The 23376-nt window shown below is 52.2% G+C and overlaps 1 protein-coding gene across 2 annotated transcripts in view; it reads left to right on the top strand.

Annotated features, from left to right (window-relative positions):
- Positions 1-23376, top strand: part of MTMR4 (myotubularin related protein 4) — a 57537-nt gene that overhangs the window by 17953 nt on the left and 16208 nt on the right. Inside the window, exons 2-7 of one of the 2 annotated variants that reach the window (XM_064677647.1) lie at positions 2472-2545; positions 13357-13446; positions 16155-16271; positions 16922-17004; positions 17149-17315; positions 19098-19194. In XM_064677647.1, the coding sequence (XP_064533717.1) occupies positions 2543-2545; positions 13357-13446; positions 16155-16271; positions 16922-17004; positions 17149-17315; positions 19098-19194 (557 nt within the window). In that variant the 5' untranslated portion in view covers positions 2472-2542. Of the gene's footprint in view, positions 1-2471; positions 2546-10905; positions 11114-13356; positions 13447-16154; positions 16272-16921; positions 17005-17148; positions 17316-19097; positions 19195-23376 lie in introns of those variants that run through there. The other variant, XM_064677646.1, reaches the window with a different exon arrangement.

A 23376-nucleotide genomic window follows, 5' to 3' on the forward strand; every position in this document is an offset into this window, starting at 1 on the left:
GCCCTTGGGGATGGAAGAGTGACAGCATTCCTGGGGGCTGAGCTCATGCAGAGTCCCCTGCCATGAATTGCCTTTTTCTTGGGCAACTGTGGCTTTCCAGAGGAGCTGGGGGATGGGAGCCAGGAGGAACTTCCTCACACATGACACAGCCAAAGAGTTTCGGTTTCTGGCCATTACCAACTTCTCCTCTGAGGAAGGAACTGAGAAACTGAGGTGGCAATGAGTAATGATTGGATAAATCTGTACCTGCTCTGCAGGAACAGTCCTTGTGTGTCATTCGGTGTTAATAATTCAGATATCTTCAGATTTCCTGAAAAAAAGCATATTTAACATTTTACTTCCCTTGCTAATTGTGCCTCTCACCTCACTTGTAAGTCACCTGCTGGCAGTGACTCTCCCAGTGGTGTGGTGGCTGCTGCTCGTTTCTCTGTGAAGTCTTGAGATGTGAGATAATTTCTAAAGAGTGGAAAAAAGGCTTTTATGGTTGAAAAGAGCCAGGCTGATCTGGGTTTGAAGGGCAATATTGCAGTATTTGGCTTTTTCTGTTTTCCTGGGAAGTTTGATTCCCATTGTGGTTTTTTTTTTTTCATAGTTTCCTGAAACCTGGTGATCTGCTTTTAAATGTAAGGTAATATCATGGCATGGTTTGGGTTGGAGAGACCTTAAAGACCCTTCTGCCATGGACAGGGATACCTTCTACCAGACCAGGTTGCTCCAAGCCCTGTCCAACCTGGCCTTGGACACTTCCAGGGATGGGGCAGCCACAGCTTCTCTGGGCAACCTGTGCCAGGGCCTCCCCACCCTCACAGCCAAGAATTCCTTCCCAATATCCCATCTAACCCTGCCTTCTGGCAGTGGGAAGCCATTGCCCCTTGTCCTGTCCCTCCATCCCTTGTCCCCAGTCCCTCTCCAGCTCTCCTGGAGCCCCTTTAGGCCCTGGAAGGGGCTCTCAGGTCTCCCTGGAGCCTTCTCTTCTCCAGGTGAACCCCCCCAGCTCTCCCAGCCTGGCTCCAGAGCAGAGGGGCTCCAGTGCTCGGGGCATCTCCATGGCCCTATACAGATAATTAAGTATATCAATATATTGCATAAGTTTTGAGTCCTTTCTGAACTCCCATTCCTTTCTCCTGTCCTTTCCTGTCCCATGCATGGCAGGTTGTGAGCAGTGAGCAGAAAGGCCAAGGATAATGATTCCAACCTCAAGCAGGGCAGGAGCTCCTTCCCACAGGGCTCCCGGTGAGACTCACATTCCAACCCTGAATCCTTGATTCAGCTTGGTCTTGTGGGGTGGAGGTGTCAAACCTCACCTTATTCTGGGCTGGGAAGGAAATTCCTGAGTAAGGGAAAGCCTCGGGCAGGTATTCAGAAGCTCTTTTGTAGTTGACACAATTCCTCAGTGGTGGAAGGAGGGGGATGCTCAGCCTGGGGTGTGCTGTGTGGGAGGTTTAGACGCTCCCCAGTTGCACATCTGTTGGCATTTGTGTTTCATCTAAGGAGGAGAGAGGTTAAAATTAATGGTGGCAAAAATTACCAAAGTCCTTGAGTGTTCTTGAAGCTTTGGCCTGCAAAAATCAGGTTTGGTTGGTGAGCTCTGAGCCGTCCTCAGGCTGCACCTGAATACTGAACATCCCTGCTTAAACCATTGTACTTAATGAACACTGGGACATGTGCAGAATTACAGAATCCCAGAATGGTTTTGGTTGGAAGGAACCTTAAAGCTCATCTCATCCCACCCCCTGCCATGGGCAGGGTCACCTTCCACTAGCCCAGGTTGCTCCAAGCCACGTCCAGCCTGGCCCCTGAGTGGGGCTGGAAGAGCAGAGCTGAGGCAGAGTGAGAGAGATGTTGGTGATCAAATGATCCCATATTGGAGAGAGCTTCCTCAGTGGAGCTCCCAGGATCACCCATTGGACTGTCTGATCCTATTGGAAAGGATTTTCTTGGAGCAGGACCTTGCTTAAGTCTTGCTGCTTGGCTTTTCCCCTCCCAGAAATGCCTCCTGTGACCTGTGAGCGGGGGCAAAGCTGGCAGAAGGGGCTGCTGGTTTTTCATGGCACTGGCAGGACTGGATTTTAGAAGTGATTTCCTCCCCAAGTCCACAGCAATCTTCTCAAAAGTTCTTTAGGAAGGATCCTCTCCAGGTCCTTGAACCACAATGGCCAAGCCTGTCTTCCTTCAGCTCCCTCCCATGTTCCCAAGGTGTGGGTTTTGTACCTGTACCTGTGATGGGTGATGAGTCTTGTGTGCTGTGTTAGTGGCTGTCCTAAAGGATTTGGTGTGTCCCCTGTGATACTGAATCTGATTTCCAGTAGCTCTTGGAAAGGGCATGAACTGAAGGACAGCAGGGATAGGTACAGGGCACTGGCCATGGGGGAATATCATTCCTGTAAACTAAACTTCTGGACTAATTTCCTTTCTAAACTCAATTCCTGTAAACTCAGCTTCTGCTCTGGGTTGTCTTCTCTTTGCTGCAGGTGAGACTTGTGGAGGAACAAGAAGAGACTGAGCTGTGATTGAACCAGGAAAGGTTGGACGGTGTCTGAGGATGGTGAGTCCATATCCTATTTCCTCTCTAAAGAAAGACACTGAGGGGCTGGAGTGTGTGCAGGGAAGGGAACGGAGCTGGGAAGGGGCTGGAGCAGCAGGAGCAGCTGAGGGAGCTGGGGGGGCTCAGCCTGGAGAAAAGGAGGCTCAGGGGGGACCTTCTGGCTCTGCAACCCCCTGACAGGAGGGGGGAGCCGGGGGGGGTCAGGCTCTGCTCCCAGGGAACAAGGGACAGGAGGAGAGGGAACGGCCTCCAGCTGTGCCAGGGGAGGGTCAGGTTGGACATCAGGGAAATTTTCTTCACAGAAAGTGTGGTCAGGCCCTGGCACAGCTGCCCAGGGCAGGGGTGAAGTCCCCATCCCTGGAGGGGTTTAACAGACGTGGATGTGGCACTTGGGGACATGGGTTAGTTTTGGCCTTGGCAATTGGACTCGATGATCTTGGAGGGCTTTTTCAACCCCAATGATTCCATGATTCCAGTCTGCCTCTGTCCTCTGTGGGTGGTCTGTTTCTCTGTGTGTCCAAATATTGTATTGCTGCTAAATGCATGAGAAGAAATGCAAGAATGAACAAGAAGAGTGCTATAGTATTGTATATTATATATAATAATATAACACAGAGAGCTTTTATCACTGTCAGCAAGATGATGTTGATAGGATACATTTACCCCTAAACCTGTTGTTGGAATAGATTGGGGAAAAAAGGAAGTAAGACTAGAAACCTCTCCTGTCTCCCTGGACTAGTGACATTTGTGGCTTATGATTTATTTTTACTTTAAAACTTATTGCTGGGGTTTCTCATTGTGTTCCTCTGTCACCTCTCAGTGAAGGATTTAACACCATGTTAATAACAGCTCTGGTGCCACCAAAGTAGCAGAAATTTCACAAGAATTAGTCACAGAAAAATGTGGTAGAAGAGAATCTGAACCCCAGCCAAAGCAGCCAGATTGCTGATAAACTCGGATAAAGGGCCTCTAATGCCTCCAGCAAGAAATAACCCAAAATACGAGGGATCTGCTGGGAGGAAAAAAAAGCTGGAGACTGGGAATGTTGAAAGATAATATGCTGAGAGTGCCCTGAGGGTGGTAGTTTGAAGAGGGGTGATCTGCATGTGGGGCTGTGGGTGGGCAGAGCCTGAGTTTGCTGCAGTGACACGGATTAGCATCAGCTTCTTCGTGCTCCCACTGCCAGGAGCGTGTTGTCGTGGGGGAAGGAGTGCTGAGGAGAACAGCAGAGACACTCAGAGGGCTGGAAATTCCAATTGAGGACATGAAAATTTAGGTTAAACATGTTAAAAAAAAAAAAAAAAAAGGATAAAAATCTGGCAGAGTGCTCGAGGAAATCGTGACATCTCCTGAGGGATTGTCCCCCACGTGTTCTGTTAACAACTGGAATAGGAAAGGAAACGTGCTCTCTGCATTAGTTGAACTCTCAGCTCCAGTAGTTACACACGCAGCATTTTTGGGGTAGTCCCTATCCTTGTGCCTTCCTGGTTTTGCCTCAAGATCTCCTGTGCTTCCTGTTGGAAGAGCTGCAAGATGAGGAGCTTTCTCTGGGATGGAGAGGTGAAAGTAACACCTGGTAAAGGATCTTACACTTCCCTTGGAACTACCCTGGTGTCACATTGGAGGTGTAAAACCCAACAGCTTCTCTGGGGGTGAGAGGGATGCAGATGTATCCAGATATGAATGGGGAAAAAAAGTGAATAAACACGTGGAAAATGCATCAAAACACTCTCCAGGTAACGTGGAGAAGGCCAGGCTGGTCAGACACCCACTGACAGGGGGAACATGGCTCAGGTGTGTGCCCTCACCTGTCAGGTCCTGCAGGATCTTGGTAATCCAGAAACAGTGCATTGATGTTTTATGAGCCCTTGGTAGGTTTTTCATCTGTGAATTCATCAGGCTTTTCAAAACCAAGACGTTGCAGCAGCAACCCGGTGTGTCAGAGCTGTGCCAGCCGTGTTTTGGAACCTGCCCCGTGTGGTTTTGGTTGGTCCCCAGTTCTTGTAAAGGGAATAACAGTAAAGTGTGGTGCTGCCTGGGGGCACCCTGCCCTTCAGCATTTTCAGTCCCCTTAGACATTCACATTCTTTCTTACTTACATATTTTACATTCCCCTTAGACATCTGAAGAGCTCTAGTCTTTTAAATTCTCTGTAGCAAAGCCACTTTTGTCCTTGTCACCCCTCCCTGGAGCTCTGTGTTTTTTTGGGGTGCACAGACTGGAACTTTGGACCTATTATTCTTTTCCCTGTGCTCCTTTCCTGTGTCTGGGTAGATCTTATCCTGACCTGGCCTTGCCCACCCTTAGGTGTAACTGCAGCTTGGTTTCTTCTAGACAAGAGGATTTTCTGCTCCTCATGAGCACCTGAAAGATACCCTTTCAAAGGCCTTTCTGAAAAGGATTTAGGGCTTTTTCATATTTTATTAAAACGTTCCTTCGATTTAAAAAAAAAAAAAATCATTATTTTCTCTTGGGGAAAAAAAATCCCACGGAAACCCCACAACTCCCCTCCTCACCCACCATTTTGGGAAGGGACTTACAGGCTTTTTGTCTCCCATGGCAAGGGAGAGAAAATGGCTTGTAATTGTGAGCTGGAGAAATAAGCACTTGCCTCCACCTACTTACCTGAGCCTCTGTCAGCAGCTGAAGGCAAAGAGAGCTGCTGTAAACCCCTGACAGCCTCCTTGGAGTCCTTTTGGGACCTCTCCAGAAGGCTGTGACTCCCAAGTTAAACACAGGGAAGGCTGGAGGTGGGTTGCTGCTTAATAGATGCTCCAGAATGTTGTCTGCTCACCCCAGGGTGCTTTGGGGCTGGAGCTCTCCAGGGCTGGTGGAAATCCTGTTCCCTGCAGGCATGCTGAGTGCTTCCTGAATTCCCTGTGATCACTGGAGGCAGAGGGCACAGCACCAGTGCCCCCTAGTTAGCAAGGGCATGCCCAGAGGCTTCTCCCTGATGTGGCAGCAGCAGCAGCCCAGATGTGGCTCAGCAGCTGCTCTGCCCTTTCTGCTGCACAGATGTTTGGGCGAGTGTCAGTTCAGAGGTTGGATTGCAAGACTCTTCCTGCTTTTCCCCAAAGACCAGCTGTGATGGGAATGACCTTGAAGACCACGCTAGTGCTGGTTTAATCCTTAACTCTGGCCAGTGGAGCCCTGGTACCTTAATACATTACTTAAAACTCCCCTGGCAGGTAGGTTAGTGCAGGTGCTGCTCTGCTCGGTGCTCAGCTCTCACTGCATGTACAGCTCCCATGGCAGCATTCCCTCTTCTTATTGCTGGGAATACTGGGAATGTAAACATCTGAGTTTCCATGACGGTTCTTACCCTTTGGAGGGGCCCATGACTTTTCCCAGGTGGGGGTTTGCAGCTCAACCCTCCCTTGTCCCCTCTTGAGGTGCATGGAGTCGACAGCCCATGACTTCTGCCCTTTTGTCCCTCTTCTCAAAGGTTTCCTTCTCCATATTCTGTTCCGTGCTCACCTCTGGGCAAATTCCTGAGCAAATACTAAATGCAGTATTACAGATCTATAAGCTCTTCTGTCATCCTGTGAAGATGAAAGGACGACAACTCACCATCCCAGTCCTGATTTATGGGCTATAAACCAGCAACTTCTCTTTGCACAGGTTTAGGGGTTTATTTCTGGGAGGCCACCTCAGTGGCTCAGCAGCCTTTTAGTTCATCCTTAGGCTTTGAGGAAATGAACTATTCTTGTAGGGGGGACCCGAAGCAAAGATGCCCTTCGTGCAACAGAAGTAGGGGAGGCAGAACAAGAAGTCCCTTTGGCCACAGCTCGTCAGCTCCCTGCATCAGTTTATGGAGAGAGAGAGAAATCCGTGTCTGAGTGCAGTTCATCTCATCCCAGTGCAGTTCACCTCATCCCAGTGCAGGCACCTGCCAAGCAGGAAGAGGAGAAATTTTAAATTCTAGGATGAGATAAATGATACGAGTCTCTCCCTCCCCCTCCTTACCTGAAAAAGAAGATCTAGATGACCAGTTCCTACCTTGATCTTCATCCAAAACAAATATTCAGACCTGGAAGGATCTAAACTGGAGTACCCTGATGGCCCCTCTGCTGCCAGAGCCCCCGGCTGTCAAGCAGAGCTGCCCTGGCTGTTTTTGACTTGCTTCTCGTGTCCTGGAAGTCCCTTCCCAGGGCAGTCAGCTCCTCCTGCCAATTTTCCTGTCAGAGTTCTCCAGCTGGAGGCGGATCAGGGCGGTCTGGGCAGTGGATGTGCTCCCAGGGACAGGGGCATTCGGATCCCTGCCATCCCTTGCCCTCCCTCCTCTCTGTCTGCAGGATGCACTGTGCTGGGGGGATGAAAAGCCCACCCTTATTCTGTAGAAGGGATAGATGTGGCGCCTTCAGCCCAAGGAAATAATTTTACAGTAATTTTATTTGTGGCACCAAAAATAAACGGAGGATGAAGCCATGTCAGGGTCAGGAAGGGTGTCCCTGCCCACAGAAGTCTGAGTCAGGTGTGGTGGCAGCTCCCTGCAGTGGATGTGACCAGTTTGCCTCTTGGAATCATGGAATGGTTTGGGATGGAAGGGACTTTAAAGATTGTCTGGTTCTCCCCTGCCTCCACCTTCCACTAGCCCAGGTTCCAACCTGGCCTTGGACACTTCCAGGGATGGGGCAGCCACAGCTTCTCTGGGCAACCTGTGCCAGGGCCTCCCCACCCTCACAGCCAGGAATTCCCTCCCAATATCCCATCTAACCCTGCCCTTGGGCAGTGGGAAGCCATTGCCCCTTGTCCTGTCCCTCCATCCCTTGTCCCAAGTCCCTCTCCAGCTCTCTTGGAGCCCCTTTAGGCCCTGGAAGGGACTCTCAGGTCTCCCCAGAGCTTTCTCTTCTCCAGGTGAACCCCCCAGCTCTCCCAGCCTGGCTCCATAGGGGAAGTGTTCCAGCCCTGTGATCAGCTTGTGGCTCTTCTCACCCTTTCTGCAGGGAACAGACTCTGCCAGCAACTGTATTTCACACAGGGTTTGGGCTCCCCCAGCTAATCTGTGAGTCATTCAGCAATTTGGGACATTTGCAGACCTTTGCTTGGGACAATTGTCAGTTTTGGAGAGGTTGAGCTGCAGACCCTGCAGAGGTGACCTGGCAGGGTGGGAATTAGCTGCTCCCTGACCCCCACCCATTCCCAAACCTGTGGAATGCTGGGCCAGCCATTGGCAAAATGATTCATTTAAGATGTTGACTGGCTCCAGGCCACGAGAGAGATTTCAGCATCTCTGTGCCTGTCCCCTGCTCCCAGTACGGATCCCCTGGGCACGTGGGACCGGATGGCAGCTCACCCCTGTGAAGCCCATGCTGCAGGCTGGGCTCCTGGTGCATGCAGGCATGTTTCCATAGGGAATATCATCTCCCTTGGAGGCTGCAGGATGGCCCCTTGAATGCCAGTCCTGTCTTTGCCAAGCTCTGTGTTATCTCCGAGCCTCTAAATCCCTTTGGGGACCCTCAGGAGAGGTTGCAAGCTGTTTACCTGCAGGGTGGGAGCAGAGGTGCCCAGAGGGGTGGGAAGAACAGCACAGGAACACTGTGCAGTACTAGTGAGAGGGAAAAGGGTTAATCCCTACCAACTGCCTAGGTTATATTCAGCTCTGATTCCTCAGAGCAGAGGAACCTTTTGGATTGTTGTGGCTGGGAGATGATGAGGGAGGTTTCTCTCTGCCTGCATGAACACACACATGCACAAGGAGGAGCCCAGTTGTGTGAAAATAACCTTCTCTTCCTTGGTGATTCGTGATAGTGGAGCAGAACTCAGCTGCTCAGCCAGGGAGGCATCCGAGGTGGCATTTAGGAAATCCCTGTGGCCAAGCCAGCTCAGGAGGCTGGAGCGCTCTGTGGTCCCGTGCTGGGCCACCCCAGCTGCCCAGCACCACTCCTGGCCTTGCCTGGGTCACTGGAGGGGAAAGGAGGGCAGGTATTTTGGGAACTGTTGAAGGAAGTGAAAGCAGAGTCTGAATCCAGTTCCTCCTGAAACTCTGTCAAACCACTGAACTGCGGGGCAAGATCTGCTTCTGCTCTGCACCAGGCTCAGCGCTCGGGCAGAAGTTTCTAAGCCATGTGTGAATCTTTTTCTAATGCTAAAAGTACAGAAATATTTCAGTGAAAGCAGAAGCAGTTCTATTTGTGGGCGTTCAGGTCGGCTTAGGTTGGAAATTCAAAGTCCTGCTCTGACCAGCAGCCCTTTAACTCGGCGCAGCTGCGGCTTAGGGGGGTTACAAAGGTCCTTCTGCAACTCGAGCTGCAAACAGGCCCCATGCCAGGCCCTGAACTGAGCCTGGGTCCTAAAAATCTTGCCATGGGTCAGAGCAGACTCTTACCTGCCTTGTCCATGGTTTTGTGTGTTATAAACACTGGTCATGTGTTGTCTGCTCTCAATAACAATTGTATGCTCGAACTCTGCCCAAGAGACTCCTGTGCTTCAGTTGTTCCCCAGACCTGCTGTGCTGCTTTTCCCTTGATACATGTTAGGAAAAAGAATAAATATTGACTTTACAGTGTTTATAGCTCTTTCTCTCTGGTATAAAAGGTTTCTTCCACCTTCTGCTGCTCTGCTTGCTCAGCACACCTCTGACATTCCCCTCAGAGAACCTGCAGGGAGCAGGGCACCTCCCCTGCCACTCACATTTGGCCCAGACAAATCCATAACCTCATCCTTAACCCTCTGTTCTCATCCATAACTCTCTGTCCTCATCCATATCCCTCTACTCTCCTTGTGTTTTGGTTTGTGGGTGCCAGCTTGAGTTGGGTGCCCCTGAGGATGGGCAGTGCCTGATGTTCACCCATCCCACTCCATGTAAATGTTGGAGTGGGACAGAGCCGAGGTGAAATGGGATTTCACAGCTTATCTCCAGGTGTGGTTGTATGTTCTTCCAAGTCTTTTATCCGATGTGACCCTGGGCAGTCTGTGGGATTGTTTTCCCAGCAAGAGAGCTCAGGGAACTGTGTTTTGCCCTGCAGTGACAGCAGGCAGCAGGTCTGGGTGTCACAAAGCTGTCCCATGGCCAAAGCAGCTCTGAATAATCTAACACTGAACCATTTTGCAGAGAAATGCCCAAATCTTTTGTCTGACTTGAGAAAAACCCTTTGAGATCTCATTGGTATTGCTAGGGAGAGCTGTCTGTGGTGGTTTTGGGGCAACCACATCTAAGAGGAGCTCAACAGCTACGGGCTGTGCTCTGTTTTGGATCTGTGTTTTGTTTTCAGGGCAGAAAGCTGGTGTGATTTGAGCAAAACAGTTGGGCCTTGGAGGATTGATGAAGGGCCGGGTTTTAATTTTACATTTGAAGAAAGAGATTCTCCCTCTGGCTCAGCGGTGGAGGCAGAGCAGCAGCTGATGGTAGAAATGGAGATGGTTTTCCCCAGGAAACCACTGTCCTGTGGCTTCTAGGATGGGCTGTGACCTGGGAGCTATTTGCTTGTGGGCTTGAAAGTAGTAAAGGTGAGCTCCGGGGGGGGCTGGGGGGTGTGGGTGCTCAACCACAGCATTTCCTGCATCTGTGTCTGTGAGTGTCGCCAAATGGGAGCTGACTGTCCACGTGGTCAGCAAGGGGAGCAGTGGCCCTGGGGAGCCTTGCCCACACCAGGGACTGAGCTCGGGCACACAGGTGCTGGTGGGAGCTGGGGACATCCAGCTGCTCCCTGCACGCACGGGAGCTCCTGGGAAGGGGACTTAGTCTTGGGAGTGTTCTGCAGTGAGCCAGCAGCAGGGCAGCCCCTTTGTCCTCATCTCCATGTCCAGGCAGAGAGGACTGGAGGAGGATGGGGGCTCAGAGGTGCAGCGGGAGGTCCTGGCTGAGCGTCTGGGAGCACGGCCGGAGCAGAGGGGTCGAGGCAGAGGGGTCAATGCTGAGCTGGAGGGCTTGGCGTGGAAGTGTCTGTGCCAGAGTGGGTGGCTTGGGGTGGATGGCTTGGTACCGAGGCAGAAGGCTTGGTGCTGGGGCCGAGGGGTCGGTGCTGGGCCGGAGGGCAGAGGTTTGATGTCAGGGTGGAGGGTTTGGGGCGGAGGGCTCAGTTCTGGGATGCAAAGCCGGGGCAGAGGACTCGGTGCCGGACCATGAAGCCGCCTTCCCGCTATTGTTCCCGGCGCTCCCGCCATCAGTGCGGCACGAGGCAGGTGCCGGCGGGAGCAGCGCCAGGGGCCGGGAATGCACCTCCCGGGGCCGCCCCGCCGGGAAGGGGCGAGGAAGGGGCCGCTCCCGCGGGGCCGCGGTCCCTGCGCCGCCCGCTCCATTTTCTGCCTCGCCTGTCAGGGAGACGCTCAGATGGCAGAGCCGCGCTCGGCCGCCTCGGGAGGGAGGTGGAGTCTGCCCGTCCTCCGCCCGCCCTCCCTCCATTGTCAGCGGCGGCGGCGGCACCTGCTCGGGCCGCCGGCGGCCGGGATGCTCCTGCCCTTCCCGGCGGAGCGGGGACGGGGACGCTGCCGCAGCGCCGGGCCCGCGGCCGCAGCTCGGAGCCGCAGGGAGGAGATGCTGCTTGTGCCTGCCCGGCCCTGCTGCCGCCTCGGGAAATGAACATGAGTCTGCCAGGCCGCGTCTCCTGCTCCATGCTCAACTGCTTTGTAAGTGCTGCTTTTCATTCCCCTCCCCTCCTCCATGGAAGCGGGGCCGTAAGGCAGATGCTCTCTCCAGCATCCTCTGCCCTGGCTCTGCCCAGCTGGGCGTGGAGAGGGGGGATCCCCTTTCCTGGCTCCCGCCGGGCGACACAGCGGCCGGTCACCGCTGCCCTGCCCCGGTCCAAGGGCACGGCAGTCCCCGAGCAGCCCGAAGGCCCCGGCCACCGTGTGCCATGATGTGCCACGCAGGATGCGACCGGTCCTTGCCTGGAGCTGGAAAATTACCGTGGAGAGCATCCGACCCCAGGGGAGCTCCGCTCCCGCCATGGCTGCGGCGCTCGCAGGGCGTGCAGGACCCCTCCTGTGCCGGTGCTGCTGTGCTGGGAGGGCGTCCCGAGCTCCCTGGCTTTTATACCTTCGGGGAGAGGAGTTTTCCTGCTCTGATGCCCCTTCTGCAGACCCCCTGTCCACCCCTCCCCGGGGGACTCATGGCCAAATGGGCTCTGAGGGCTTCAGGCGGCTGGTGAAGAGCGCGGGGCCCTGAGCCCCCGCCCTGCCGGTGGCCGGGATGGGATGTGGCAGCAGGAGATGCTCAGCCTCCCGCCCGCCCTGCGCCGCAGGCGAGGCGGGACTCAAGGACACCCAGGCCGGTGGAGAGCTCGGGCTGCCCTGTTCCAGTTCCTGCTGCTCACTGGGATTTCTCTGCGAGCTGCAAAGTGGTGATGGGAGATCTCTGCTCCCCGGCTGCCGCACCGGCACGGGCACACACCTTCCCTTTGTGCCTCGGCGTGGGAGCGAGTCTCTGGCAGGAGCTGTGCCCTGTGTCCATCACAGTGGGGGTGAGGAGGGGCAGTGCCTTTCCCTCTAGCTGGGGTTGATGCCGAGTTTTACACCAGTTATAACAGCATGTGTGCAGGTTCCTTGGAGATGGGCTGGGGCGGGTCTGGTCACCCCTGTCTGAGGTCCAGGGAGCGCCTCAGGCCATGCTGTTCTTGTGGATGACAAGGCTTCAGCCCCTGTCACTAACACAAGGGGATTCAGCATCATTTTATATATTCCTGAACCAGAAGGATTGGCATCTCCTTTCTTCAGGTTAAAATTCAGATTCTGGCTTGGGTGGCGTACCCAGAAAGATATTTCATTTTAAAATATTACTCAGTGCTTACAGAACAGAGCGTTTCCTGGTAAATGCTGGAGCCTAAAGAAGCTACAGTTAGGAGGCATTCCGAAGAAAACATTCCCACACCAAGTACATGTGGAGTTAACACCATCCTGGGCTCCCAGCAGTGAGCGTCTGAGTGCTGCTCCTTCAGACAACACGGTGGTTTGACGAGGTCTGTGGGAGGGCTGGTGAAAATTGGCACTGGCATTTCATGCCAGAGCTCAAGGAGCGTTTGGACAACACTGTCAGGCACAGAGTGGGATTGTTGGGGTGTCCTGTGCAGGGCCAGGAGTTGGACTTGATCTTTGTGAGTCCCGTCCAACTCGGGTTAGTCTATGATTCTACGAGTGACTGAAGATTCCCAGGTCCTAAACTGAGACACACACTCTGCTTGTCAAGGGTGGCGTGTTCAGGCTCTGTGTGTCCTCTCAGACCACCCTGAGGCCTCCATGGGCTTTCTGGGGTGTCCATCTGAGCAGTATGGACACGTCCACTGGGGCTCAGTGCCCTGCTTGGGTGCTGGCACCAGTCAGTAATGCCTGCTGTGAACTGGGTGCACTGAGGTGCAGTTGTTGTTGGGTTACTTTTCCCACTTGTATATTCTCCTCAAGAAACTTCAGGCTCTTGCCAGATTTTTGTGGGCTGAAAGTGAAAATGAAAACTCCTCAAAGAAAGCAGTCCTTAAGAGGAGGAAGAGTTGTTTGAGGCTGGACTGTAGATGGAAACCCTCTGTGTCATGCTGTGTCTGCCGTGGTACCGGGGAGGTACCAGGGGAACAGCTGACGTGACAAATTACTGTCACATCAGTCCCAGATCCTGTGCTGGCCAAGGTGCATCTGCTTGGCTTTCCAAACACCACTCAGCTGGAAGAGGCAGGACTTGGAGACCTGCTTTGGCCTTTTACTGTGCTGTGGGGACTCTGCAACAGACAGGAGCTGCTGGGGTCCAGAGGCACAACAGGCATTTCCATGCACAGGCATCCCCAGGCTCCTGGGGTGCTGAGAGTATCCAGCAGCTTCAGTTTTTGGCTTTCACAGCACGTGCTGACTGGGACCTGTCTGACTGTGTGCTCTTGTTTGCAATGCAGGGTGAGGAGGGCCCTCCCAGTTTGGAGTACATCCAGGCCAAGGACTTGTTCCCCCCGAAGGAGCTCGTAAAGGAGGAGGAATCATTGCAGGTAAGGAAGTCAGAACACCCAGACAGCTTTGGGATGTGGCAGGCTGGGCTCTGCAGGGTGGCTCTCCAGCCCAGGACAGCCTGGAGGCCACGGGCTGGCCAGTGCCAAAGGTCACATTTGGAGTGGTGGGTCCTTCCACGTGTTGCCAGTCATTCCAAACGCACCAGCCCTGCCTTTCCAGCCCTGCCAGGATGTGTACAGCACCTCCTGCCTCTGGGAAACGAGGCTGGAGCATGATGTGATGCACAGCCAGGCTGGGTATTCCCTGTCCTCGCTGGCAGTGAGGAATGTGACGCTGCCTGCGTGGCTCTGCAGCAGGGAGATGCTCCCTGGGACAGGGGATTAGCTCAGTTGATTAGAGTGTGATGCTAATAGTGCCAAGGTTGCAGGTTCTATCCCAGTATAGGCTATTTGCTCAGGAGTTGGACTTGATGATCCTTGTGGGTCCCTTCCAGCTCAGGATATTCTGTCCTGTTGGAGCGGGGCCGTGCTTGGTGCAGTGACTGCACTGCCTGCTCTGGCCCTGGTACACGTTGCTCCTGGCATTTTCCTGCTGCAGAGTGGCTGGAAGGAGACACCTCCATATGGTGCCAGCCTCCTGCTGCAAAAAACCCTTGGAAGAGCCCCGGGTGCTTTGCCGCTGTGCAGCAGGGGCAGGAGCACAGCCCTCGGGGGTTTGGTGCTTCCTTTGACATCATCCAGGGCTCATCGTCCTCCTCCTGGGGCTGGAGCCAGGCTCACCTTGTTCCCGCTGCTGCTGCAGTGTCTGAGATTGTTCTGGGATCAGCATTGCCTTGGCAAAAGGTGCTGGGCAAAGCAAGGACTGAGAGGTGTTGTCTTGAAGGAGCAGCCATGGGCTGAGGAGTTGTTGGGGTCAAGGCTGCAGGTCTGAGGCCTTTGGGGGGGTGAAGCTGCTGAAATGACTCTGAGCTGAGGCTCCTGGAGAAGAACAGGCTCTGCTTTAAGTCTTCTGCATGGAGGACCGTAAATCACCCCTCCAAGGGTAATTTCCCTTCAGTAAATTGTTATTTGAATGTAAAGTGAAGTGTCCAAGGCCAGGTTGGACGGGGCTTGGAGCAACCTGTGCTAGTGAAGGGTGTCCCTGCCCATGGCAGGGGGTTATAGAACAAAATGAGCTTTAAGGTCCCTCCCAGCCCAAACCATTCCACAATTCTGTGATTCCAAAAGGGTGCCAGTGGCTTGATAACAAGCTGTATTCAGGCACCTGCCAGTTTATTCCAGGATTTCCCTCTGTCAGTTCTTGCAGCCTTTCCATCCCTTTCTAATCTGTCTCCCTTCTGGTGCTGTGTGAAAGAGCCACGTAAGCAGAAGAAACACATGCCAGCTAAAAACAGCTCTGGCAAGCACGCAGAAATAAACTGCAGAAATAAATAGAGGATATTCTCTTCATGGCAAATAATTAATACTTTTAAAGGGTGTTCGGACACATGCCAGTCTAAGGTGGTTATTTTTGTACAAAGAAAGGAGAAGTTGTTTGTACAGTTGTCACTTGAAGTCTGAAATCCAGGAAATTCAGGTTTTTAGGCAGCACAAGCCTTAGAAACAAGTTAGAAATAAAGAGAAGGTGGTCTGACTTGCACTAATTACAGTGTAATGAATTGTGCCATCAGCTGCCTTGTCTGGCAGGTTCCAGCTCTGGCTGAAATGATAAATCATCATGACATTTTTTGCATAATTGGTTGCCGACTTCACCTGGTGTAGGTGGCATTCAGGGAACAGGAGGAGCCTGATTAGCTAAGGACAAAGGGGCCTGGTGAATTTTAGGCTGTTCTGCCTTCTTTTTTTTTAATGTAAGAAAAGTCAGACTTGACTGTCTGCCAGGATCCCACGTTTTAAAAATAGCTACAGCATGTCCAGGCTGATGGGGAGGGACACAGAGACACTTGATTATCTAGATATTTAACACTAAAAAAATTGAATTCAGGTGACTTTAGCTTTGTTGTGGATTAACCAGGACAAACTTCCTCAGTCATACAAATAACTATACAGAGAGATTCCCTCTGCCTGGTTAGCAGAAACTGGGCACAACTTTGGTTCATTTGCTTACTTGGATGGTAAGTGGTGATGAGTCTCTCAGTGATGACCATTTAAGTGGTGCAGGATCACATAGGTGACACTGCCCTGGGGCAGGGAATTCTGATCCATCACAGAATCATTAAGATTGGAAAAGCCCTCCAAGATCATCAGGTCCTGTGCCTGACCCCCAACTTTGTTCCCCAGTGCCACGTCCAGTCCTTCCCTGGACACCTCCAGGGATGGGGACTCCACCACCTCCCTGGCCAGCCCCTTCCAGTGCTGCCCCTTGTCCCAGGGCTGGTTTGCCCTCTCCTAAGAGCAGGGATCATCGATCCCTCTGCCCCATTGCACACCCTCACTGCCAGGTGTGCAGTGTGTGTGCTCACACCTCTCCTCCATAAGCATGATCCTTCAGGAGGTGCTCTGGAGGCATCCTTGGGAAGCAGATCCACGTGTGGGGCTGGGCAGTGGGTCCAGTGCTGTTCCATGCTGTTGGCAGCTCTCAGGGCACGAGGAGCACATTGCTGGGAATGGTTTCCCATGGGAGATGCACTGCAGAGGCAGTGGGAAGAGCGGCTCTGGGAATTCCAGTGCACAAGGATCTCCTTTTCTGTGGCTGGGGTATGTGCTGCCTGTGTGTGGGTGCTGACCCAGCGCTGTCTGCCTTGCAGGTGCCATTCACTGTGTTGCAGGGTGAGGGGGTGGAGTACCTGGGCCATGCCAACGACGCCGTGATCGCCATCTCCAACTACCGCCTGCACATCAAATTCAAGGATTCCGTGATCAACGTGAGTCTGGGTCCGGCACCTCTCCCGTGGTTTCAGTGTGGGGAGGGGTGGGAATAACCCTTTTCAGGGGGCTGTGGCATGGGAAGGTGCTTCTCAAAGGATGCCAGGCCTGATGCTGCCTCTGGGCATGCAGTTGCTGTTCTGCTGCTGTACTGAGGTGTGAGGGTGGGGTTTTCTTTTGGATACTAATTAGGCCTTTCCTTTGCTGTTGTCTTTAAAGTCAAGCTTTAACCTCGGTGGTTTTAAGGCTGTTGAGGTCTCTTGCAGGCCAGTTTTAATGAGACTTCTCACCAACCCAGAGTCAGACAGTGGGAGCCTGAGGCTTTCTCTCACTGTCTCGACTTGCCACCTCTTACTGCAGCTGCTGTTGGGCTCAGTTACCTGGGTTTGGCTGGAAGCACTTGAGTCAGTAACTGGCCCCCGGTGGGAGATTACCCAGGGACAGAGCAGGAATCAGAATAGTAATCATGGAAGGAGCTGCACGCTGAGTCATGAAGCTCCAGAGCCCCGGGAGTGGGTTTGTGGTTCCCAGTGGCAGCTCGTGATTGCTGCTGGAGCCGTGACTGAGCGTGAGGGGCCCGCGGGCAGGGCTGCTGGGGCTGCTGTCGTGCTGTGCCTTGTCATGCCCTACATCTGTCCCTCCCCCACAGGTGCCTTTGAGGATGATGGAAAGCGTGGAGTGTCGGGATATGTTCCAGCTTCACATCGTCTGCAAGGACTCCAAAGTGATCAGGTACCTGCTGTGTTGCTGTGGGGTGGCTGCTGCTGCAGGCCCTGACCAGCTCTGCTGTCTCCCTCTGTGCTGCCGTGGGAATTGAGCTGTCCATGGCCACAGATGAATGTCCCCACTGAGGCTGATTTGCCTTTGTGCTCGCAGGTGCCATTTTTCCACCTTCAAGCAGTGCCAGGAGTGGCTGAAGAGGCTGACCCGAGCCATCGCCCGCCCTGCCAAGCCTGAGGACCTCTTTGCATTTGCCTACCACGCCTGGTGCTTGGGAGTCTGCGTGGATGAGGAGGATCAACATGCACATCTGTGCCGTCCCGGTGAGCTCCTCCCTGTCCCCTTCCTGCTCCTCTGCCCAGGAGCACTGCAGTGCAATTTAGCTGTTCATAAACCCTGTCTGGCTGTGTCTTGTGCTCTGCTGCAGCCATAGCCCAAATTCACCTTGCTGGCTCATCCTGAGTCCAGCTGATGGCTGGGTGCTGCAGGAGAACAAGCACAGTAAAAAGAATTACAGTTATAAATATAATAAGGAACATTCTGAGCCAGCACCACAGAAGCAGCTTTTCCCTTTCTCCTTGTGAAGGAAGAAAACTTTGACACTCTCACCATGATGATTGAGAGCTCAGGCAGTCCTGTAAACATCACCAGCTTTGAGGCAGCCTAATTAATATGAGCCCATCTGCATCTCTTCTCCAACAACCAGAAATGCTGTGACATTCCCGGGATCAGGTCTGTGGAGAGCTCTGGCTTGTCCTTACACAGGCACAAATCAAATCCTTGAATCCATAGAGAGAACACCAGAGCTGTGCTGGTGCCCTCGTGTGGCTTGGGAGTTTCCCTTCTCTGGGAACTCAAGGTTCCCTTGCAGCTACTTTGTCTTATTCATGATTAAGCTGTTCAAAAAGGGATTGAAATGAGTGAGAAACCTGGTTTTAGGCTTAAAAAATGTGCTGATCCTACAGGAGAGCAGCAGTAGCCTGAGTGAAATGTCCAAACAGAGGCTGGGATAGAGGGATGAGGTTCAATAGTAGAGCTGAAAGAGATACCAAAGAGAAGCTGGTAGAGAAAGGTAAATTCTGTGTCCTTATCATGCCCCAAACACCAGCAGTTGGGAGATATTTGCTGTCTTTCCTTTAGGGAAAGTAGTATTCTCAAGTATAAATAAACTCACCCGTGGAAGTTGTTGCTGCAGGATATGACTGAGGCAAAGAGCTTTGCAGTATTTATTTATTAGCAAGATTTGACGCTGGAGCAACAAAGGCATCCAGAATTCGTGAGGTGAGGCTAAAAATAAGAGAGCAAACCCTGAGTCAGCGTCTGAGAGCAGTCTGGAGGAAGGAACTGCCTGGGGTGGGTGCTCAGTACTCCTTGCCGTGGGGTTCCCAACATCCACTTTGGAAGCTGTCACTGGCAGAAGGGCAAAAGTGGATTAAATTAACTCCCCACACTTCCTCAGTGACATGGGGAGGCTGTTTCCATCCTGCTCTGTGCTCTGAGACAAAAAGTGATCTGACTTGACAAAATAAACAGAGGAACCCCTCTGAGGGACAAGTCTTTTTGGCTTCTGAAGCACCGTCCCTGCTGCCATCCAGCTGCCCTGGAGTTTCTCCTTGCCGTGGATGTGCTCTGAGAGCTGGAGCCCCTCTGCTCTGGAGCCAGGCTGGGAGAGCTGGGGGTGTTTAGCCTGGAGAAGGGGTAACCTTAGAGCCCCTTCCAGTGGCTAAAGGGGCTTATAACAGGAGGAGAGGGACTTTCTGTGTTGGCAGAGAGTGACGAGACAAGGGGGAGTGGTTTTAAACTGCCAGAGGGATATTGGGAAGAAATTCTTTAATCAGAGTGTGGGGGGGCCCTGGCACAGGCTGCCCAGAGCAGCTGTGGCTGCCCCATCCCTGGAAACGTCCAAGGCCAGGTTGGATGGGGCTTGGAGCAACCTGGGCTGGTGGAAGGTGTCCCTGTTCACAGCTAGTGGTTGGAACTCTGTGATCTTTAGTGTCCCTCCCAACCCAAAGCAGTGTGGGATTCTCTCCAGCCTGGAATAGTTGCCATGAACACGTTCCTATCCCCTCGGTGCTGTCAGTAAGTCCCTGTGCTCTGCTCTCCAGGAGACCACGTGAGGTACCGCTTTGAGATGGAGCTGGTGAGGATGGGCTTTGACTTGCAGAACGTCTGGCGCGTCTCTGACATCAACAACAATTACAAGTGAGTGTTTCCCCACCAGGCTCTCCCCACTCTCCTCTTCCCTTGCTTTCCCTTCCTCATCCTCGCGCAGGGCGGTGGGTGAGTCAAACTCCAGCTAATCCTCCTTCCTGGCCTCAACAGCCCTCAGGCAGTTCAGTGTCTGAGCCAGATCCCTTTTCTTTCCGCCTTTCACATCGTGGAATTGCAGAAGGAATACAGCCCAAATGTCAGAGCTGGCAGGGAGGGTGATTGCTGACTCAGGTGGTTTATAATGATGGGGCTCTAATTCCTCCTGGAAGACATTGGGGAGTTTGGAGGATCCGTCCATCATGGGTTTCTTTCTGGTCAGTTGTTCTCTGACATGACAAACAGTTTTCATACACTGGGGCAGCTGTTCAGCTTTGTGAGGAGCTGGGACTGAGCCAGTGGAGAGCTGTTGGGATGCTGGGGAGTCTGGGAGTGAGCAGGGCTCGTTCAGTTGGAACAGGAGAAGCTGGAGGGGTGATCTGCCTCCTGCTGCTGGGGGGGCATTCACAGAGGGGATGGACTGAAACCCTCCTGACAGGGGCACATGACAGAGCAAGGGCCAACAGCCACAAAGTGCAGATTGGGAGGCTCAGAATGGACATGAGAGGAAAAAAAAGCCATTCCCCAGGACGTGGTGCTGGGCTGGGGCAGATCCCCAGGGAGAGGGGTTTCTCCATCATTAAGGTGTTTCCCATCTCACTGTTGCAGGTGAGCTGGGAGTTGGAGTGGGGATCTCTAGAAGGTCTTTCCCACCAGCACATCAGTGTTTGCAGCCAGTTTTCTACTCCTGGGGAAGCCCAGGACTCTTGGAGAAGCACTGCTCCTCTCTTTGCAGCAGGTGGCATTAAGCCAGCAGGATTTTATTAAGCTTTGATGGACATATTCATTTGTGCATTCCCTATAATCCTTTCCTTGAAACCACTGGTATCCCTCAGTCTTTCATCTCTGTCTCAGCCAGGAAAGGCATCCCTATCACCTGTGGACTGGACAGTTCCAGGACTCTGGTTTCTTTGGGAGTGCCTTGGAGACACTGGACTGGGGAAATGCTGGTGGAGTTTTGCAGTCTGCTGCCTGTTCTCTCTTCCTTAAGAATGCAGACATTTTGGGGATGATTTACAGTTTCCCCTTTGTCCCCACTGACTACATCATTGCTTTGGAACTGTCCACATGACTTTGCATTTATGCAGTTTCTCCAAGGATGTCAAATAAAACCTGTTATCCTGAACTGCTTGGTTTTGGAGGGTCCCTGCCCTGGGTAGAGTCTCTGCATGTCTTTGAGAGCAGTCAGACTTTCTACCCTGTTAAATTTTGGGGTGTGGTTCCCTCTGACCATTTCAGAAAGCTCAGCTTCCATTTACCATCTGTGCCTCACTTCCTGGCCAGTAATCCACAGCCATTACCAACTTCTCTGAAGGCAGGTGTTTGATTTCCAACCCAACCAGGGAAGAAAGGACTTTGAAACAAACCTCAGCAAGCCTGGCTTTGCTTCCCTCCACCTGCCTGAGTTCCTCCCTGGGGATGCTGGCAGGTCCCAGCTTCCTGCAGACATCCTGGGATCTCAAGGGTGGTGTAATTGCCTTGTGCAACTCAAACCAGTTCTCTCTTGCTGCTGGGGGAGTGTGTCTTTAAATCCTGCCTTGGCTTTTGATCATAACCACCTGCCTCTATTCACAAGGATCAGGTTACTTTTTAACTGTTTATAGTCCTTTTATCTTTTATTTCCCTGCATTGGCAAAACAGTGTTGTTAAAGACAGGATACTCCAAGGCAATGGCTTTGTTCCTTGTCTTTCAAGTCTGTTCCGAGATGTCCTTATCTGGGAACTATTATCTTCTTCCTGGAGACAGCCATCATAAAATGAGAGCAGTACAAGCTTATAACAACCACTCCTTCGGCCCTGATAAAAGTGTGCAGTGATAATAAAATTATTACACGGGCTCTCCCTGGCTCCCACATCTCCAGGGATCTGTGCACCCAGGGAAATGGGATCACTCCAGCATTGCCCATCTGGTGCACCCAGGCTGTCCGAGGGAGGAGCTGTTCCATGGCAGCCTTAGGTGGGTTGGGTACACACGTGGTTCCTTCAAAAAGGGAAAAAAAAAATATCCACTTTTCCTCCACTGTTGATGCTTGTTTTCAGGTTTCATCTTTCTACAGTGGTGCTTTTATTTGTTTTTGACTTTATGAGGAAAAAGCTGCCTGGAATTCCGTGTTGCTGCTTTACCCAGCTAGTGTTTCCTGCTTGTTTCTGGGACTGCTCTTAATTAATATTTTGTCTTATTTTGTTACAATTCTCTATAGATTTTAATATTGTCCATACCATTGGAAATGGGATAATTAGTGTCCTTGATTGGATTTGTTGTAGGAACATGTGAGCAATAAGTCTGTGAGGGCTGTTAGTGATAAACATGTGTGAAGGAAGAGCTTGGACAAGGCTCTGAGGCACATGGTGGGATTATTGGGGTGTCCTGTGCAGGGCCAGGAGTTGGATTCCATCCTTGTGGGTCCCTTCCAACTCAGGATATTCCATGATTCTGTGATTTCTCTCACCACCTTCGTGGTCAGAAGATGCTCCTTGTCTACAGGTGCCAGTTTATGTGGCTGTGTTGTTCCAGCCCTTTTTCTGCCATCAAACCTCACAGTTCCAAGGATGTTTCCCTCAGTGGTCGGGCTCAGTGTGGTCCCAGAGTGTTCCAGGCCACCCTACCACAAGTGGTTCCCTTTAGGGCTCCCTCTGTGCTGAAAAATGGGTCTGGAGCACGAGTCTGAGGAGGAGGAGCTGGGAGGGCTCAGCCTGGAGAAAAGGAGGCTCAGGGGGGACCTTCTGGCTCTGCAACCCCCTGACAGGAGGGGGGAGCCGGGGGGGGGGGGGGATCGGGCTCTGTTCCCTGGGAACAAGGGACAGGACAAGAAACAGCCTGAAGTTGCACCAGGGGAGGTTTAGGTTGGATAGTGGGGGAAATTTCTTCATGGAAAGGACTGTCAGGCACTGGAACAGGCTGCCCAGGGAGGTAGTAAACTCCCCATCCCTGGAAATGTTCAAAAAATGTATGGATGTGGCACCTGAGGACATGGATTAGTGGTGAACATGGTGTTGGTGCTGGTTTGGTGGTTGGACTTGTTAATCTTGGAGGTCTTTTCCAACCTAAACAATCCTATGCTTCAATGTTTAAATAACCATCATATCTGTCAGCTCCCCCCTCACCCTTTTCATTGTTACCGTCATGGGGTCATTATCCCCTCCGAAAGTGTTGTTAAACCTACTGAGTGATAAATGCTGTGACAGAGTGATTTTTCAGTTATTCTGCTTTGCAGCAGTTTAGGCCCAAAATAAGAGAGTCAGGGACTTCTGTATAATTTGTCTGGGAGCACCAAGAAGCACCTGGTCGTGTCCGAGAATGTCACCTTTGTCTCGGGCACTGTCGTGGCACTTGTGTGTTCTGTGTGGGAGCAACACAAGCCTCCCACAGGAATCTCTGGATGTCATTCCTGTCGCTCCAGGGGTTGGTAGTGTAGCCTCAATGCTGCCCTGTTTCTGTTTAGGCTTGGGATTTGATCCAGGCACACTCTGGAGGATGCTGGTAGCTCTGAGCCTCTCACTTTTGCCCTCACATTTCCCTGGAACGTGCCCACACCGTGTTCACAAGCTCAGCCTGTGCAAAGCTTGTACTCTGAAATTTAGGGTGCCACTAATTTTCTTCCTTGTATCAAGTTTATAAGATGCTGTTAAGCCAGCATAGTTACTTATCCTGGCTTTTCACTTCCTCTATGGTATTTTTTGGGAATTCTAGCCTAGAGACACGTCTGCTTGTGTTGAGCTCATTGCCTGTTTCTATGCACCCTGCTTAAATTTGGCTTAACTTCTTAAGGCAGTCCTGTTTCATTACCTGAATTTTATTGATTTCTGTCTTACTGTTTTCCCAAGTTTTAGTGCCTTAACTCTTGGAATGCTCCTGAGCCTCTCCTGGCCTGCCTCTCCCCAGTCTGTAGTGTAACACACCACCCTTAATGTTTCATTTGAGGTGCCAGGGCACTGATTCTGTTTGCATTTCAATGAAGCCCATTCTTGTATAGACTCATCTATTCCAAAAGTTCCTCCAGACCTCACCAGGTGCTATCCCTTTCCACATTCCTGCGTCCTCAGTCACGCTCCAGTGCTTCTTTAATTTCCTGTCCA

Source organism: Pseudopipra pipra, chromosome 21, assembly GCF_036250125.1.
Source record: "Pseudopipra pipra isolate bDixPip1 chromosome 21, bDixPip1.hap1, whole genome shotgun sequence".
Lineage (NCBI taxonomy): Eukaryota > Metazoa > Chordata > Aves > Passeriformes > Pipridae > Pseudopipra > Pseudopipra pipra.